Source organism: Eubalaena glacialis, chromosome 20 (genome assembly GCF_028564815.1).
Source record: "Eubalaena glacialis isolate mEubGla1 chromosome 20, mEubGla1.1.hap2.+ XY, whole genome shotgun sequence".
Classification (NCBI taxonomy): Eukaryota; Metazoa; Chordata; class Mammalia; order Artiodactyla; family Balaenidae; genus Eubalaena; species Eubalaena glacialis.
The window spans coordinates 9916332-9936730 of record NC_083735.1 but is presented as its reverse complement, the minus strand read 5'-3'; the positions used below and the strand labels follow the sequence as shown (position 1 = coordinate 9936730).

The 20399-nt window shown below is 41.1% G+C and overlaps 1 protein-coding gene across 1 annotated transcript in view; it reads right to left on the bottom strand.

Moving 5' to 3' along the window:
* The window catches only part of CSMD1 (CUB and Sushi multiple domains 1), a 1818880-nt gene that overhangs the window by 140306 nt on the left and 1658175 nt on the right, over positions 1–20399 (bottom strand). The window contains exons 40-41 of the mRNA XM_061177359.1: positions 19303–19419; positions 12584–12793 (exon numbers count right to left, since the gene is read on the bottom strand). Of these exons, the coding sequence (XP_061033342.1) occupies positions 12584–12793; positions 19303–19419 (327 nt within the window). The remainder of the gene's footprint in view (positions 1–12583; positions 12794–19302; positions 19420–20399) is intronic.

Sequence of the window (20399 nt, the reverse complement as noted above, 5' to 3'; positions counted from 1 at the left end):
AGGAGGTAACGGTGACAGAGATTCCTGATGAACGGTCACATGAAACAGCATTTAGCACAGACTCACACACACATGCTCCACACGTTCATCACACACACTAATAATATGTCACACAATGCATTTCCCTACATGTGTTATGTGGTTTGTGGCATAATTTAAGACCGGCATTCAAGGTCTCTTTAGGGATTTATAAAGCCAGCCTATTTCTACCCGTCATCTAAACTCTGTGAAAGGGATTGAGATAGAAATTTCAGGGTTGCCTTTCTAAGTCCAACAGCTCTATGTTACCCTTGATTAAAATTAAAAGAAAAAGTGTTGTTTCTTTCTTTTCTTAATGGCACTAACACAGTTGTCCTGTATAGGAATTAAAGGACAAAAAAGAGAGAGAGAATGCCAGCCCAGGTAGGCAGGACTATAGTTTTTATTACCTATTCATTTATTGAGTAAGATAAAAATCATGTATTGAGTGTCTACTATGTTATAAATACTAGTTACAAATGGAAACTAGACAGAAATGGGTCCTGCTCTCATGAAACTTACATTCTATTTAGGGAAACAGACACAAATAAATCAATACATTGGTAATTACATAAAACAATTGTAAGTTGTGCAAACTATCATTAAAGAAATAAGGACTAAAATAAAGGGAAAAAACCCCCCAGGATGAAGGTAAGTGAGGGTGATCAAAAACTGCTTCCTTGAACAATTAACACTGAAATTGAGATCTGAGTGGGGAGAAGATGCAAGTCAGGCAATGCCCAAGAAAGGGAGACTCTTCAGCAGAGGGAACAGGAGGGGCCCAAGGACAGAAGGAAGTCAGTTCTCTGAGATAAGGTGGGGAGTTCCAGGAGAGGAGCTCCGGAGGCCGTCCTCCCAGAGCCCCTGCCCCTGTTCATGGTCTACAGCTCTTACAAGGGGAGAACCTAGTAATGAAATGTGCCAAGCCACAGGAGAGGCATTAGAACATGTTTACAAATGGACAGAGACATGTTTTTAAAAGCCAGGACCCATTCTTTATCACATAAATCATATCTGCCAGGCAAAAGACATAATACAAACCCCACATTGCAGAGTTTTCTTAAGAATGTACAATCCCAATTAAACTTGTTTTCAATTGTGAATTATACACTAAGTATAAATAAGTATCAGTGACACTATATTTAGGTCTTTGTTCTAAATCTCTTATTTAATGGAGTCCTTCACTATTTAAATATCAATATCAATATTCCCAAATTTTCAACTAAGTCATAAGTCACATTCTCTTTTTATAAAAAATGTCTTTCCCAAAGTTTGACTCATGGTCATACTTACACAGTGATACATGCATTGATCTACAGGACTATTAGGTGTCTGAATTAAAGTAACTAAAAAGAAGTAATAAAAATAATTCTTTAGTATGCAAAAAATAGATGAATTTTGGAAAGATTCCCATTGTGTGCTGTTTAGCACAGGTGCAGTAGGTTTTGTATTACCTGCATTGTCTATGTCCATGTACCTCTGAATATCTGTGATGTGTCCATATACCTGGTTTCAGAGGTGGGAGTTTAATTAATGTGGCCTCTGGGCTTGAGAGTGAAGAAGCACTCAACCAAGTGTCAGAACCCTCATCTAAGCACAGTTTTGTTGTTCTGTACTCATCACTCATGGTCATTAATTCCCATAAACTCGCTTTAATAATATAACACATTTTAATTTGAGAAAAAAAAAAACAACTAAGAGAGAAAAAGAAAAGACCACTTCACCGGAATTTGATAAGGAAGTCACTTCTAGCATAAAGAGAAGTAAAAATCACCATTTTCAAACAAATTCTGTTTCTACTGAAGGACATCAAGTCCTTCATATATTTCATATATTTTCATATATTTCCATATTTGACAACTCCTAAAGACTTTCTGAGGTGTTATCCAGTTGTTCTACAAGATCTGTTGTCAGATCTATCATTGAGAAGTTGAATTAGAAAGAGAATCATCAACCAACAGAGAAACAGGTTTCTGAAGCACGTACAAGAGCCTGGAGGTCGTTTTGTAAAATAGTAGAGGCCCTGGGATGTGCTGGAAGGGAGCCCAGGGACTTGAGCTGGACCTGGGTCTCCCATCTAATGGATCTGGGATGCTGACCAAACCACTTCCACTCCAGAGGCTCATTTCTTCATTTACGAAAGGAGAACGAAGATACCTATCTTATTCACAAGAATTAAGAGATAATAAACGCAATGAACATGGTTTGTATATATCAGTTCAGCAAGGCTTAGTCTTGACTGTAAGAAATGTCTGGTTTCTATGATGAAATTCCCTCACTCCAGGCAGAGCTCTTGAGCCAGTTATCAGATGGGGGCAGACCAGGGGGAAGAAGCAACTTCTAATACGGGGACTGTGTGAAATACTTCAAGAAAACAGCCTCCTTACAGGAAGGAGAGACTGCAGGCTGCATCAAGGTCTACGCTGAATATGACCTCCAAGCCCTTTTCAAGTCCTCGGCTTCCTCTCAATGAAAAGATTAATCTGGTCACAGAAGTGGCTAAGGTTCGTGTTGTAGTCAACGGAATTTCTCAAAGGCACACATACATAAGCTCACCAGTTTCCCAGAGTGGCTGTTGTCATGGCTAGGATAACACATCACCTCCCTTTATAATGAGGAGACAATCCTAGTTCTCGTTTTTAAGATAGATTGTCCACCTAAATGTTCTGTGTTCCTTATGTGAACACCTTGATCCCAGAACCTACTGATGACATCCACCTACATTGCTGTTAAGGCTGCAGCCAATCCCATGCCTTTCCCACTGCCTGAAGGCTCCCCTGCAGGACGGTTCACCAAATTGCTTATTCACAGTTGCAACTACAATTGTGTCTTGTGCTTTGACCAACCAAGGATTAAGTGCCCAGGAATCCTTTTACACAATAGCCTTTACCTGGTGGAAAAACTTTTATTTCGACGCAAAGGAATTGTTCGACTCACTAAGACTACAGACTCACACATCAGACTCAGAATCCCTTCACTGCATCAGGAGCTTGGCGAGGACTGATGAAGAAGCACACGGCACATCTCAACTGGGATGTGGACACCTGAAGGCGCCGTCACCTAGGAGACACATCTACTGACATACCCATCCAGGTGTGCCTTTGGTTCAGAGGAATAGCTCTCTTAAGGCAGAAAGTGGTTGAGATTGTTACTTTTACTTTCAGCAAACCCATAAAAGGAAAAGCAAATCCACACGACCTGCAGGGAGGAAATCAGACAACTTTTAAGATTTGGACCCTAGTCTCTAAGAGTCTAGTCCATGAACCACCACTGCAGGCACTTTTCCATCTTGAAAAAGGACACCCTGGAGGGGATGAGAATTGATACAACTATGTATTACCCACTGTTTTAAGCATTTTTATGTGAAATAGGCTTCTTTATAAAGAGCCTCATGTTGAGAGCCTGATTCACTCATGCAGATGGTGGAAAAGAACAGAGGAAGCTCCCCACCTTTATTCCTCAATGACTCAGAATATCACGTTAGAAGGAAAAAGAGCGACAGTCTTAGAGGCGTATCAATTTCATGTATAAATTGTGGTCGTATCTGTAAGGAACAGTGAGTGTGCTTACACAATCAGTTAGAATGAATTCTTCAGTTGCTCATTGCACATAAAGGCAGTTTAATTGCTTTTCCTCCTAAAGGGGAAAAAATTGGTATCCACAAACTATAGCCGATTTTCTCATAGATTCAATTCACTAAAAATGCAATGGTTTCGTGATTGTATGCATGAATAAGCAGATTTAACATATCCTATTATGTTGGCTTTTTTTTTTTTTCCCCAAGGTGCATAGCACATATAGCAAAAGGAAAAAGATGTTTTTACCACCTATGGTTGAAGCACTTAAAATTATCTTTAAGTTTTCGGCATTCAACAATTATGCTTTATAGTGTAAGAAAGATAAAGAAAGTAAGAGAGAGAAAGACAGATAAGGGAGGGAGGAGGAGAGGAGGAAGGAAGGAAAGAAGGAAGGAAGGAAGGATGGAAGGAAGAGAGGAAACAGGGAAAGAAGGAAAGAAGGAAGATAAATATTCAGCTTCGCCAAATGTCAAGTCACAAAAAACAAAAGGAAAAGAAAGTCAGTAAAAATCTTAATATGGCAACATTTCACGAATATTATGAAAAGAAAATCTCAGTACCAGTAAGCCTATACCTATAACTACAAGAATAAGATAACACACAGAATTTTCTCTTTCTTAGGAGAATCCTTTGTTTGGATCTGGGAAAATAATGATTATTCATATATATCAATCTCAAACGATATTTGCATCAAGTGTTTAAATTATAGGCATTTGATGTGACAGCCAATGGAATCATGTAGTCATCTTTCTGATATCTATTACATTTTCTGACTGATATCTAATTACTTGATAAATATCTTCGTCCTATCTCCCATCTCTCAGTTTTTGACTTAGAAGTAGGGTACATAGACTCAATTTTATTTCACACAGTTCACCTTTCATTTCTCAAGTTCCGTGTAGGTCATTTAACTTCAAGACAGCTACATCTACTAGTAGCATTTTTGACCTTTATATGGTCATAAATAAATGAGAAGGCTTAGGAATACGGGGTACAACACAGACATCATTGAGAAGGACAAGAATTATCTGCATGATTTATGCATTTTCTTATGAGTTATTAATCATAAGCTTAACTTATAAATCTCAGGTGGAACCTAGGAATTTTGATGTGACACACACACATCAGAGTTGTGTCACTTTGCCAACTTATAAATTTTATAAAATGACAAACTATCTAATTAAGTTTCATCCCTGTCAGGTAAGATACTCTGCAAGAAATCAGAATGCCTCATATTCGTGTTCTCCTTCTTTTTTACTTAATTTATTTTTATATCTCTCAATTACAGCAAACTAACTGCCTACATAAAAAATGTATTACTTAGGGATTTTTCTTCTTAAAAATGTGGATACTTAAATGTAGAGTCAGGTGTCAAGTAAATAAAACATTTGCTCAACCAACCAGATGTCCGGCCTAGATGCGGACTCACAAATTCGCATGCCTACAGGCCAGGCAGACAGCGCGGGATCACAGCTTGCAGGCAACTGCAGGAGATTTCTGAAGGCAATGCCTCTACACCCTGGAAGGGCCGTCACTCTGACACTTCAGGGGACGGCTCCCACCTGCCAATGTGGCCAAAAGTCATTCCTGACATTGCAACAGGAAAAGGGAAAGTGGATCTATGGGTCTTTCACCAATTATGTGAAACCTAATTCTAAATATTGACAATTTAAAAAATATTAATATTTTGCTAACCAATCACAGCAGCTTTATGATCTCTAGTCTAAATGATTCCTACACAGACTTTTTGTGGTACTGTTGTTCCCTTCCTTCCTTCCTCTTTTTTTTTTTTTTTAACATTCTTTTTGGAGTGAACTAATTGGTAGCTTTTGGAGCTATGTAGACATGGCCTTAGTAACCCTATCTGGAAAATATCGAGAAAGAAAACAAAAAACACTTTTCTGAACTGTGGTGGTTTAAAGCTACATAAGATAAAATCTAGTTTCAAAACTACATGGCAAACAGTACTAGCATGGGAATCTGTATTTGACTTTTGTCACTAAAGAAAGAAAAGTTAAATTTTTCAATATACTATTAAGAATATTCAAAATGGGGGAGACTTCTCAAAAGTTCTTAGGATCAACTGAGATATACCACTTAATTGGCAGCTTATGATGTAGGAGAAATAATTATGCTATACTTTTCTTATTGACTCAAATACTAAGATCGTGTCAAACAGTGAAGACTACCATGTAATAACCAAGTTTAAAATGATGATCACGAACGAAATGCTCATATTTTAACAGAATACACTTCAATAGGAATAGGGAAGGGGGAGACACAAGATGTACAGAAACATGAAAGAGGAGCATGGGGTTCACAATAATACCATTCAAATTCTAAGTTGAGCTAAGAGCCAGATGAAGGTGACACAATGAAAGAAAGCTGTGTTGAAGTTGAGACCTGCATCTCTCCTGGGCCCTTCTCGTTGGGTTTGTTGCTTTCTCTCCTCTCCTCCCTCCCGCTCCAACAATCCATTCTCTGCATTGCAGGGACTTATCTTTTGCTAACATCCTTCAATGACTTTACATTGCACCTGGAAAAAACTCTGAATGTGTTACCACCCAACTCCCAAACAGTCTCCATCCTGTAAACCTCTCAGACCCTGTTCCTCTCAGCACTCCAGCTCTGTCCTCTCTGTTCTGTGAGAGGTGGGAGCTCCTCTCTCCACCCGGACACACTTCCCTGCTCTTTACACCCCCGGCTCCTTCCCGTTCTTCAAGTTTCAGCCTCAGGGAGAGGCTCCGCCACCCACCACCTCACCCTCATTGTTTCCTCTGCAGTAGGTACCAAGCACACTGCCTCAGCCTGGGCACATGGTCCCCATCCATGCCTGAAACTTTAAAATTGCCTCTTAAACGTGTCTTTTTACCTCCAGTCTCCCTCTTTTTGCCAAACCCACTTCTTGCCTGCTTAACAGTCCACAATGTACGTGGAGACTAAGCTTTTAAAAAATGAAAATATGACTAATGCAATTTTCACTGCTATATACTGAGTGTTTGTGTCCCCAGATTTGTATGTTGAATCCTAACTCCCAATGTGATGGTTTTGGAAGTGGCGCCTTTGGGAGGTGATAGGTCATGAGGGTGGAGCCCCATAAATGGGGTTAGTGCCCTTATAACGCAGGCCCCACAGAGCTCCCTCATCCTTTCTGCCAAGTGATGACAGAGTGAGAAGACACTGTCTAGGAACCAGGAAGCGTGTCTTTGCCAGCACCTTGATCTTGGATTCACAGCCTCCAGAACTGTGAGCAACACATATCTGCTGTTTAAAAGCCACTCAGGCTATGGTATTCTGTTAAAGCAGCCTGAATGGACTAAGACAGCCACTTTTAAACCTTCAACAGCTTATTACCCACCAGCTTTCCTAAGAGTTTTAATATGAACTCCTTTAGCATTCTGGTGAAGTCCACTAACCTCAAACTAATATTTTAAATGCATAAACAAATACATCAGATTACAAAGGAAAAATCTGAAAGAAAAATTTGATGAAAGCCAGACTTGTGGTATAGTACTAGATGTGTTGCTATTTCACTAAATGGCAGGTGGCAAGTCTAATAACTAATGTCACTTCACAATATTGTAGAGTAACATTTTGAGATATCTGCAATGATTGTAATAAAACATGGAATTATCTGTGATTTGGTGACAAAGCACAGGTAACGCTAATACTACATTCGCATCATTAGAGGTTAAGAGGAAAATATTAAAATTGTATTTTTACATTTATATAGAGATATTATGTATATTAATATTATATATAAATTATAATATCTATATCTCATGGGGTAGATATTTACCATTCAAGTCATGGATCCCTTGAATTCTAGAACCATGGGCCTAGAGAATAAAATTCAACTTCTCAACGTGGGATGCAAATTATTTCACAATTGAATGTCACACCACATGGGCTCATCTACAAACGCGCCCTTCGCCTCTGACCTGGCCAGGCTTCATCCAGACTCTGCTGCTGTTCTCTCTTTTCTTAGAGCGTTTATTTTAGAAAACTTGTCACTGTGTATTTTCCCTCTGTCCCTTGGAGATGTATGTAAATCTTCGTAAGAGCCTCTTGTCAGTTTTAGAGCCCAGGTGTGTCTTTCTCAAGGACCTGGGGACCGTCCCTCTGAAATGTGACATCAAGGGTGATAAGTGCCCCCACTCTGCAGTTGCCCTGGAGGACAGGAGCCGAGCTTCAGTGGCTCCAAGCCGTGTAACTACATCTTGTCTGGCAGCTGACTGAAGGGTTATGGGATTCAGGCAAACCCAGAGGGCCAAGGCCCCACACCCCAGCTCTTAAAAAGTCTCCAGCCCTTAGCCTGTATTCATTTTAAAACCTACATTTGGAATAAACACCTTAAGGAACATTTATATATATAAACAACACCCTTCGGAAGGACAGACTGTAACCCTGCATAAAGTCAGACTCAGGTGCAGAGAAATCCAGTCTTCAATCTCACCATCTCTGCAAACTCCTTGCACCTCTTCTCAGGAATTCAGGCCCAAACCACCTTTTGCCCTTAATGTTCTGATGGTGCAGCCATGTGCCAGGATCTACTCTGGCCAGGCCTGAGTGGTCAAGAGACAGGCACTACAAATTGTTGATATTTGTGATTTCAGACATATGACAGGGATACTAGCATAATTTAATTTGAGATTTATTTGAGTGTTGTTTCTTCTTCTTTTTTTTTTTTTGATGGTCGCCTAATCATGTGAAAGGTGCATCTGTAAACTTACAAATTGGATTTTAAATCACCACTGGCAACTCTGATGGATGGAAACTAAGAGGGAGAGGTCCAGAGAAGAACACTGCTATGATCCTCACAAAAGCTTCTTTTTTAATTTAAAGAAAGATGAATCTATATCTAGACAGATGAAGGGGACCAGAATTTGCCACCCCAAAATATGTCTTTGGCATGAGGATTATTTTGAGCTGGTTATTATTATTTTTTTAAGTTATTTTTTGGCTGCGTTGGGTCTTGGTTGCTGCACGGGCTTTCTCTAGCTGCATTGAGCGGAGGCTACTCTTCGTTGCGGTGCGTGTGCTTCTCATTGCGGTGGCTTCTCTTGTTGCAGAGCACGGGCTCTAGGCGCACTGGCTTCAGTAGTTGTGGCACGCGGGCTCAGTAGTTGTGGCTCGTGGGCTCTAGAGTGCAGGGTCAGTAGTTGTGGCACACGGGCTTAGTTGCTCCGCGGCATGTGGGATCTTCCCGAACCAGGGATGGAACCCGTGTCCCCTGCATTGGCAGGCGGATTCTTAACCACTGTGCCACCAGGGAAGTCTCTGGTTATTTTTAAGAAACTGCAGAAATGGGGGAATCTCTGAAAACAGAGTAGAGGTAACCTGTTTATAAGAGACATTTATGAATACATTTATGAGGGAACACTCCCTTTGTAAGGGTGTCCTTTCTCTGTTCCAGGAAGAGAAAGATGGCTAAACCTCTAGAAACTTATCAATGGAGAAGAAAAAAAGGCCTCAATCTGCACAGCAACTGTAAGCCTGTCTCCTCTGCTTTCCTGCTCACCTCCCCTGACTCCCCCCAGCTTCTGCCTCTTCAGCTGGGGTGGTGTTTAAGGTGGTGGCTTGGGCCATGCTGGGGAGTTAATCAGGTTCCCTGGGAATCTCCCCTGTATGCAGCAGGCATGCATGTTATTAACTTCTGATTTTCCACTGTTAATCTGCCTTTTTTTACAGGGGGTCTCAGCCAAGAACCTAGAAAAGCAGGGTCCCCTACACAAACATTTGTAGGAAAGGTAAAAATCTCAGTTCAGCATATGAATTTTCCTCAGTCCTTAAGAATGCATGACTTTGCATCTCTCTACCACCACCACCCAGAGTTCACTTTTCTTTCTGGGTTCTCAGTGTTCTGTTTGGGTTCTTTCGCATATTTCATATGTTCCTCTTTGACTCTGGATAAAGAGTCAAGTGGAGTCACGTGCACAGGAGCAGTTTAGTTATCAGTAAACCTGTGTTAGCGTCAAGGCCCGGGTCGGAGCTCACGGATGGGATTCCTTTAACTAGTAAGGCTTCAGAATCCGAGCCCTCAGACCCTGCTCTGTCCTCTTCCCAATGACAATGTGAAAGTTCACCTGAGCTCAGGAATCCTAGAGAAAAGTTGAGGTGAGGAAACCCACCCCCTTCCCTAACGCCTCTGTGTTTCAGAAAATGACTTAGTGCAAAGAACCACCTCCCCCAGGACTGAGATAAGAGTCAAGGTGCCCTTTGGTTACCTGTGACCGGACCTGACAAAATCCTCCAAATTCCCATGCTTTCCCTTTAAAAGGTTAGCTGAACTGTTTAGTCCTCAGTGGTCAACTGGAACAAAACTCTTGTAAGCCAAACTTCAGTTATGCTTTTCTTCCCCCTCAGGCCCCTAAACGTTGGCCCACCCTCAGCCTGGGCCACAGACAGGGTGGCCTCAGGGAAAGACCTGCTTTCACCCACATCCCCTCATGCCCCGCCTGGTCACTGCAGTCCCTACCCCCAGCCTCTTCTAGCTTTGTTTACTGCTCTCCATGAAGGAAAAGCCTTTTCCTAACCCTCGAGATGCTTGCTGATCTTATGGCTGGAGCCTTGTTCTCTCTATGGCAATAGACCTCTTCCCCTCTTGCAATAAATAATCCTTCCCAATAGAAGTCTCTTCTTACTAAATCTGAATTTGTTTTGCATTTGACACCAGTTATAGGAGCCTTTGGTGCTTCAGCCTCAGGAGGGAGAGAAGCCTCTCTGAGCAGCAGTGGAGAATCAGTCATTTTAAGTTGGGACGGGGCGGGGAGGGCTGGCGGGAGGGGGCAGTTCACACACAAAGGTACCAGGAAGGACAGGGTCCCAGAGGAGAATGCACCCACCGGCCGGGGCTTTCTGGCTGAAACGGGGTGGGGCTGGAGGCTGTAGGAGGGATGCAGCGGGAGCCCAGGCAGAAGGAAGGGTCCGGGAGGGTCTGCAGAATGAGAGGCAGCAGCAGCTGCACAGGCTCAGTGCCCGGATGCTGAGACAGAGACCGACGGATGGACCCGCGGTCCCTCACTTGTGCGGGAGACGGCTGTTGACTCCATCAGGCCTGCTGAGTCCTTGTGTAGGTACTGGAAAGAGCTACATCCGTGTTTGCTCAATGAAACTTGGGGTATTTTGAGAACAAGCAGATGCAGGAGAAAACTCTAAAAACAGGGCACAGGGTCCCCTTTTGTAGAGGAAATTTACATTTACGAAGAAAATGTACGTTTGCAGAGCTTTCTCTCCTCGTTAAATCAGCACAACAAGCCTGACTCAGCAACCCTTGTGAACCACACATTTCCTGCTTTTCTCCCCATTGCCACCTCCCCTTCCTAGAAGCCCCAAACCCTTCTCCTTTGTTTTAGCCTCAGATGGTACCTAAACCCGAGTTCTAACCACTCCTTTGAGTGACTCATGTCTGGGTTCTCCCAGGTGTCTGTGTGTCCGAGCGACGGGCATGTTAATGAACTTGTGCTTGTTCTCCTCTTGCTAATCTGTCTCTGGCCGGTCCCATCACCCCCACTGGAGAATCTCAGATGACACGAAGAACTGCCGACACGGCCGATCGTGTCACCAGGGGGGTGTTAAAGGCAGATGCCTGCGGGTGGGCAGGAGAAGTGAGGAAGAGGAGGAGACGCTGGGAGAGCTGGGGTAGACCATTCCTCCCAGAGGTTTCTTACAAAGTGGGAGCTGAAGGAAGATGCGGGTCATTAAAATTAAGTGTAAACAGGGGTGTGTGTGAGGGAGAGAGGAATTTGAGTATATTTGAAACACTAATGAGAAAGATCTGGTAGAGAAGTAGCAGCTGGAAATGCAATAAGGGAAGATGACTCCTGCCTTGACAGCCCTGACAGAGTAGAAAGAAACCTTCTAGAGCCTAGAGCCCGGGAGGGGTTGCCTGGAAGCAGGCGGAGCATTCTCTTGTCTCCAAACGGAGGACAAGCAGGGTTGCAGGCAGACCTCCGCGCTGGCCTGGGGGAAGCTGTCTCCCTTCCGCTGTTGTGTGTGTGTAAGCCTTTCCAGGAGGAAGTGATACCCTTGGCTGAGATGGAGGGGGATCGAGGTGAGACGGAATGAAAGACACAGACGGACCTAGAGAAATCCTGGCAAGGTCTCCTGTTGCATTCCTCAACCTGTACCACCCTCTCTTTTTTCTCCTACCTGGATTCCTATTTTAAGAGACCCAAATTCTAGAAACGTAAATTTATATTTTAAGTAACAACTGAAGTAACAAGGTCTAAGAGTTCTACACAAAATGTCATCCTCTTTCAGTAATAAAATATTAAATCTCTATTTTTCCAGGGTAGCCTATGAAATTAAAGAAATCAAGTGATTTTGCTGTGCTAAAAAAAGACTCCACTTTTGACATTTTCAACTTCATTTGAATTAACAACATTCAAGAAAAGGCCAGCTAAATTACTGTGTTTGAAATGAAAACTTTGAACTTTTTCACATGTCAAAAATGCTTTGATAATGGTAGATTCAAACTTTTGTTAGAGATCTCATATTTTGATGGTTTAAAAACACGTAAGGTTCATTCTCATTTTTTTTTCTGGCATAATTTGAACATGACTTGAATAGTACATAGAACCATTACTTTGAGCTGAGACAAGGCTTAAAGGGCACGAGAGACATGGTCAGACCCACTTCCACTGTGAACGGACTCCCTGCACCATAGTCCTGATGGGAAAATACCTACACGTGGCCAAGAGGAGCTACCTGATGATGGGGCCAAGGGCTTGAAGGTGGTGATGGCGGCCATTGGGGGGAGAGACAAGGGACTTCAGGTGAAGCAGTGACAGTGCATGGCTGACCCTGCTCCTTGTGTCTGTGTCCTGACTTGTGTGTACAACAGCCAAGACTCCACTCCACTCCCAATCAGAAAACTGTGCCCAACTAGAAATGACTCCAGCTGTACAAGCCTTTAACCGGCTAGGGAGGTTTACCCTTACAATTTACCTGTAAGAAGCATCCCTAGATGTGTTTTGACTCCTTACCTTGGTAAGTGAGTTTAAACCCTGGCCGGTTCTGCGAGTGGTCGCTGTAAAAGTGGATGAGCGTTTCATGAGTTGTGCTCAGCAAGGGCGCAGGCAGGTCGGGGCCACTGAACTGCCCCATCATCGGGCTGGTGTGGAAAGGTCCGTTTTGAATTTCAAGGTAGTCATGATTAGCTTCGGTAGAAAAATTCAGAAATTGAATATGTGCACCTATGAAAAAATATGCAAAATCAGTGGAAGTTAATATCAAATTTTATGATAATGTTTACCAATAGGGATTAAAACTGTATCAGTTTCCCCAAACAGCATCTCTCTAGGAGGCCGAGTGGAGCGCACACTTCGTGAATTACAATGATCCTTGGTTCAATTTCACCTCAGCTACCTACTAGCTGTGTGACCTTTGTCCATGTAGTAAATGCCCCTAAGTCAACTTATTTGTGAAATATGGGTGTTACCAGCATTGCATCACAGAGACATGCAGGTATAATTCTTAGAATGGTGACTTATATCCATACATATGGCAGTGATTTTGTCCAGCTGCTATCATAATCATTACAACCAGAAACACAAGGTTGTAATCGTATGTCAAATCATCCTTAATTTGTGGCTTTATCAAGGAAGAAGCCAATACAGATCTAACAAAATGCAACAATCTTTAAAAGTGGCTTTTAAATGGAAGGGCATACCACTGCACAAGAAATTTCTTAGTTTGGTAAGTGATTGTTTCAATTGTGTAGTGCCTGCAAAACAAATTACTGATGTTTGCAAGAAACTCACTCGGATCAACCCCACTCTAGCTCTCACAATTCAATCTAACAGCCTGGCACAGGGCAAGATACCAAGACTGTCTGAAGGACCCATATTGCTAGCGTCATACTGATCTGTGTCTCAGATAAACTACAGTGATAACTTAGAAGAAAATCAAAATCAAAATAATTTAGTTATTTGCTATGGCATTGTGGTATTTTTGAAAATTTAATTGACTACTGTGTCTGAAATATTTTAATTCACTTTCAAGTTTATTTAGAATGCCAAAGACATTAGCTTTTGCATAAATCCAGGCAATTAAGTTAGATCTGTAAAGCCTAAACTGAGAATACCAACAGCTATTGTAGATCATTCTCTCAACATATGAGGAAAGCTTTACTTTGTGTTATTCTTCTCCTGTTGATAGATAAAAAGAGCTTTATTTTTTTCCTTTTCATCTAATATATTTGACATGTTTCCTAGGTTTTAGGATATTAAAATTATCATATTAAAGATCATGTTAACATGGATTACCTTACTTAAGTGTAAATACCTAGAGAATTTAAAGCAACATATCTACTTAGTATTGATGGAAAACGCAGGTATCAAAAGCCTGAATTCAGTAAAATAAAAAAAGAAGAAGAAAAGCTCATGCAAAGAGTAATAGGGAAGAACAACCTAAAGGTACTCAATAAAATTTAAAATCATCCAAGAAACACAATTTTACCAATTATGAAGAAAACCTTGTGAGGAGGAACAAAAGAGTAAATAATGGCCTTTCTGGTTGGGCAGAGTGTAAGGCCACCTATCACGCTTGGGGTTCAGTTTATCAGGTAATCACTGTTATGACCATCATTTCACAGGTGAGCAAACTAAGGCTCAGAAAGGCTGGGTGTTATGTCCCGTGTACCACAGGGAGACGCAGAGTTGGATGGACACCAGCTCCAACTGACAGAGCCCTCACGTTCTCTGGTTTAGCATGAAAACGTGCTAGTCAAAAGCTAATGATATCACCATGTTAAAAATATTACAATTTTTTTGGAGAAAATAATTTTGTATTAAAATTGTTCAACCTAGTTTGATAGAGAAGATTGGAAGAAGTAGAATGTGGTATACTTCACGAAGAGACCGAGAGAGTGAAAAGCAGGAGAAAGACTTACAGTGAGACATCTTTAACAAGGCAACCAGACTTCGGAATCCTTTTTGGAAGGAGTAATTCAATTTGTAACATATGGTCCAAACATATGTACTGGCGGCACATGAGCAGCCAGAGAAGGAACAGCCCAGCCTGTGGCCGTCCTGCCCATTCTAATACTAGGCACAACAGACAACCAACATGGAAAAAACCTATAAATTTAAAACATTTCTGCAAATATTAAAAAGTGTTGAAGAGACATCAGTGAGCTAATTCATTTTCTCCTAAATCCCAGTAAATACGTTTGGTCAAAAGAAATTTGGAAGCAAGAAAAGAAGAAAGAGAGAGAGAAGGATTGAGAGAGATAAAGATAGAGAAAAAGAAAGAGAGAGAGACAGGGAGAAAGCAAAGAAGGAAGGAAAGCAGGCAGGAAGGAGAGCAGGCAGGGCTAGTGGTCCCCAGCCCTTCAATTCTGACCTGTCTCCTGTGACAGTTGAACCTCTTCCTAAGTCACGCATCAGTATCTGATCTATTCCCTCACCCACTGCTGAATTAAATACAATTCTCTTTTGTGGCCTGGTCCACAAATCTGATAAGAAAAAGAGGTTTTTTTAGCTAATTAATAAACTATACTATTGGATTTCTTTTTTTTGGTGGCTACATCAAGGCCACGGAACCCCTGTGGTCTACAGAGTTTCATAAATACCCGTCACATTCCTCACCAGGAGGAAGAACACAGAAGCTGACACAATAACAATCAAAAACGAATGTTGAATTACTGACATTTCTATTTATGTCCTAAAAGTACCAGATAGGATGTGAAACTAGGGCAAGATTAGAACACTTAAAAAACATATTCTCTTTTTAGGTATAAAATCAAACAGCAGGGAAATGGCTTAAAATAGGCTCATTTCAGATAAGCATATGCAGAGTCAGACGTATTCATCCAGAGACGCATTTTGAAATTCACAGAATGACCCAGTCAAGAAAGAAATGAGAGACAGCAAGCAGATCAAGGGGCAAAAAAAAGGAAAGCTGGCCAATATCTCCAAAGCAAAGGAAATAGTGACCGTGGCCTTTTACTGATTTGGAATTGAACTTGAAATGGAAATGGAATTATGACAATTATAATTTTATGAAAAAAATTAGCATATTAAGCAGGATAAAGTATCCAGCCACATATCAAACTACCTAATACATATCAGGAAATAGAACCAAGCCCAGCTCTAATCTGGTTTAGAATGGAATTTTTAGCTATCTAATTTTCAGCAAATTGTGTCCAGTTTGACATCATGAAGCCAAAATGAAGGGATTAAAATAAGCGTAACCTAGTTATTCTTTTCTTATCTCACAGAATACCAAAAATGTGTCATTGCAACAAGAAAACCAGTCTGAATGCCCATCTTGGGTGGAATTTACACCGATTGTCATTACACACTGAAAATTAAGTGACAGTAAAAGGCACCTGCAGAAAAAATTTTGACTTTGGATTTTGACAAAACTTTGAATAGTAACCTGACCATGGCTTCAGAGTTAAACTCTCGTCTCTTAGTTGATAGAACCTGTGAATAGTAAAGTGCTCTATTTTATATCTTCTGTGCATAATAAACATATAGCAAAAGAGTTAATAGTTTTAGAATTCCGTGGATAGTCTAAGGAGTCTTTTACATCCTCCTTACACTTCTAGATGGTTTAAAGGCATGGCCAATTTGGACCTCATGGTGTGCGGTATAAGTGCAGTGGGTTTTAAATATAAAAAGCAATTATACGCCAATAAAGATGTTAAAAAAAAAAAAAGGAATGGTAAAGTAGAAAAACTTGATTTCATTTCTGTTAACTATGCCTTTAGAAATTTTCAAGAAAATAGAGACACAAGTTCTGTGGTGATTGAGCTCATGCCAAAGCCACACAAAACAGCAACCCAAATTTGTGGAAAGGAAAGAAAACAACATAGAAATCATTAGAGCATTTGGCTTAGAAACTAAAAGCAGTTAACAGTTAAGTAATGCCTTCTCCATATCAGGCGTTTGCATTACTTCCGAACGGCTGTCGGAGAATGCTATTTTATTGTATTCGTTTTAAAGATAAGGGACAAAGGTTCAAAAACATGTTGATAACTTGGGCAAATTCATACCATCAGTCACTGACAGAACTAGGATTTCTACTCAGCTAACCTCAGAGCTCAGACATGAGGAACCACCATCTACACTGCCCACTCCTTAGACAAAGTCCCTTGATTGCAGGCCCTCACAGAGGCTGGATGCAGGAAATAGCTGCCGGGTGGATGAGTAATTAGCACGGGGAGACCAAGGTGGCTTTCACGTGATGCCAGAGCAACCAATCATTTTGTCTATTTAATTAAGCTATTGACTGGTCCATGCGTGTGGGACGGAAGAAGGATTAATCAGAAGAATTATTTGACGGAGCTGGTAGCTGCTTAACAAATGGGTCGGATATCTATCAGGTGGTCCCACGCATATTCAGTCGTCTGGAAAGATCCAAAACACAGCAATAAAATCCTCCATGAATGAAAGGCATCTAACCTATTTTTTTTCAAGAAAAGGCACTGATGTCTCATATTCTGGATAGGTGCGTTGTTCAGGGTGGCAGGGGGAATTGCAGTCACCTCTACAGTAATTATTAGTACAATAATCCTTAACACCGTGAGCAACCCAAACCCAAACTGACAATCCAGGAAACAGGAATGTACATGCCTCTTCCCTAAATTTAAATGTATAATTTCATGTTTAGAAGTATATTTATAGATTATAAAATTTATCACAGACAAACCTGGTGTGGTACTTAAATTTAATCTGTAGCAAATTATTCCGAAGCATAACTATATCTATTCTAAAAGGCTAGGGACAGTCATACTATTTTGCAGGTAGTTAGGATTTAAGACATAAGGTTTCTTATTGCTTATTCTTCAAGATGCTTTTTAAAGCCCAATACTAGGCAATATCACAGATTTTAAAGACAAATAATTTTAATAGTAATATTTCATAAATATTTTTAAAATTTTGACCTTTCTTCAAATAAATTTTTTTAGGTTCATAGATCATGATCATGAGGTCAGACAATCTAACTGTTCTTTTTTTTTTTTTCCTGAATTACTGTCTTGCATATTGGTTTATCAGTGAGTGAGCAACATACGGAAATATGCCAAACAATAGCCTTCTCAAATCACAGGACAGTAAAGTTGGGAAAATAAATTAATAAAATGTGTATATCCACTCATGAGTAAAATGTTTCTAATGAGGTTTGAAAGAAAAGTGGGAACTATTTGCAATAACAATTTAAAAACCAGCTAGCTTTTTGCTGCTGTTGTTTACGACATGCCAAGCCCGGTACTAAATTTCTCGCCCGAGTTGTTCTGGTGAATCCTCATGTAACCCTGTGTGGTTATTTCCTTTTTAGAGGTGAGGAAAACGAGGTTCCTGGAGGTTCACTCAGTGCAGTAGCCTGAGTGAACTATCACTACTCGCCTTATAAGCTTGTGACCCTCAAGATGCTAAGACCCTGTTGGAACCTCCTGGGTCACCTACAACTCCGATCCTGACACCTGACTCCAAACACTGAACCAACCATGTCCAGATCTTCAGATCCCCAGGGTGAGAAAACAGACCAGGCTTTGAGGATAGCTGAGCCAATGTTGGTTAAAGGCAAAGGCTTCTGTTCCGTCTACCACAGAGCACAATTACGGCCTCTATGTTCAGAGAGTTCAGGGTTTAAAAAACAAAACTAAAAAACCTGGAAGAAATAGAGTGCCTCTGTGATCCTTCTGTGAACTGTCTCCCCTTTTTTATCCCCACACTCTGGCGGCCCCTTCAAGAACTCAGTGGACATGAACCTCACGTGTGTTCTCCACAGTGTGGGGGGGTCCCTTCCATGCTCTCCCCTTGCCCTGGTGGCCTCACTCCCACCGCCCTCTCGGCGGCTCTCAGCTGAGCAGGTGGGCCCTCTCTTTCCTGCTGCCCTCCTGGCACAGATTCTTAAGGCAAGCGCTTTGAAAACATAAAAAATATAATCCTCTTCTAGGGCAACAATTTCCACTTATGCTTATGTTCATTCATCACTCAACTAACATTCATAAGTACTCAATTACTCTGAGACATTCTGGGACATTCTGTGAGTATCTAATTTGGCACCCCTATCATACTGTGTACTTTTGAGAAAATCACAGGTGGGGAAAACCCAAATTAATGAACTAAAATATAAGGACATCATGAGGCAGACAAGGAAAGGCATGATAGGGAATCAAAATTTCACAAAGACTGTGAATTTCTGAAGCAGGCCAGAATGGGATTTTAGTGTACATAACAATTAAAATTATGAACTATTTAAGGTAGGTAACCTGAAAGTTCATAACTAAATATGATAAAAAGCCATTTTCATAAACGTAAATCAATGCAAGTTATAACAACAAAAATTTATAGAATACTAGAATGAGTCACAACCTGAGAAAAACCTTAAAAATTGTTCAAAAGAAACTACCACCATTACTGAATTCCAGTGATACATTATAAAAGACAGTGTTATAAATAAAGAGATTGATAATTGAATTAGGGATGCTACATTTTGCACTTCATGTGCCTACTGTATCATCATTCAACTAATTTAATTTGCCTTGAAAAGTCTTGCACGGCTGAATTGATTTTTCAAGTAACTTTCTGTTCTCAAAGTTATTCTGCCAAAGCTTTATTTAAATCTGTAAGCCACTTTCAATTAAAGACACAGTTATGTCAACAGAATAGGCCCATTTTTCACTCAGCCTAATTCTTTCCAAGATAAAAATTAAAAAGTTGAATTTTGAGGAATTAAAAAGTGTCTCACTCACCGTAGCCAGTGGGCAAGGCGATCTTCCAGGTGCAGTCCAGGTTGCTGGGGTAGGTGCCCGGGAACCCCGGGCTCAGGATCACGCCCCCCATGCTGCTCAAGGTCCCCCCGCAGGTCGCTGTAGGCCAGACAAGGGGAGTTGGTGCTGTGTGTCATCGTTTTCCAGCAAGGACAATTCACTCCCCCCGCTCTATGGGACCATGCTACCGAGAAGCAAGGCTTCAGAAACGAATTTGCACCTCATTTCAGCACATACATAATGTGATGCCCTTTAGTTATTTGTGGGTCTAGTTCTCCCTCCTGAGTGTCCACTGCTGAAGGACAAAGACAGGTCTTCAGTTTATCTACTTCTGGTCCACAGAGGCTCCCAGTAAAGCTTGGTCAATTTAATGCATTTTGGTCAGGCATCCGATTGATTTTCAGGTTCTGAGTCATCATCAATATTCACGCTTTTAAGTCAGGACAACTATCATTGTCCTGGGAGAGAGAGAAGGGGGTCTCGATGTTGGGTGCACCTCCTGTCAAACAAGGATGATAACCTAATTCCTTGAGTACTTAGTTATCACTGTATGTGATCGCATTCTTTTGTTCATCTCAAAAGACAAGAACCATTGGATGGGCGTACAAACAGAGCCCCCAAAAGCTGTGTATCAATCTTTTTTCCTTTGTGATATTTAAAAAACTCCATCAATGGGCTTCTCTTATTTTACATCTGTCCAATGATCCCACCAAGATTTTCAGTATAACCCTCAAGTTTCAGCCTTCTTCCCGGGGCTCATCTGTCCACCATCATTTGGTAGCCTGACTCCTGCCTCCTGCTGGGGAAACCCCTCCATGCCAGGCCCTTTCTTATGGTTAAACAGCACATTCAAAGAGTTTTTGGTACAATGGTATGGCTAAAGAACAAGGTGCTTTTTTTTATAAAAGAGCCAGGGATCTTGGGGTTTTAACTGGGTTTATATATCTTATTTTATACAGATTCCTGATATTTTGGTGAGAATATATGGGATTTTTACTCCAGGGCACAGGCCATGTCCCGCTGGAGGGATACCATGATGCAGGGAATGCCAGCTTGGTGCAGGGCCCTGGCAAACGGCT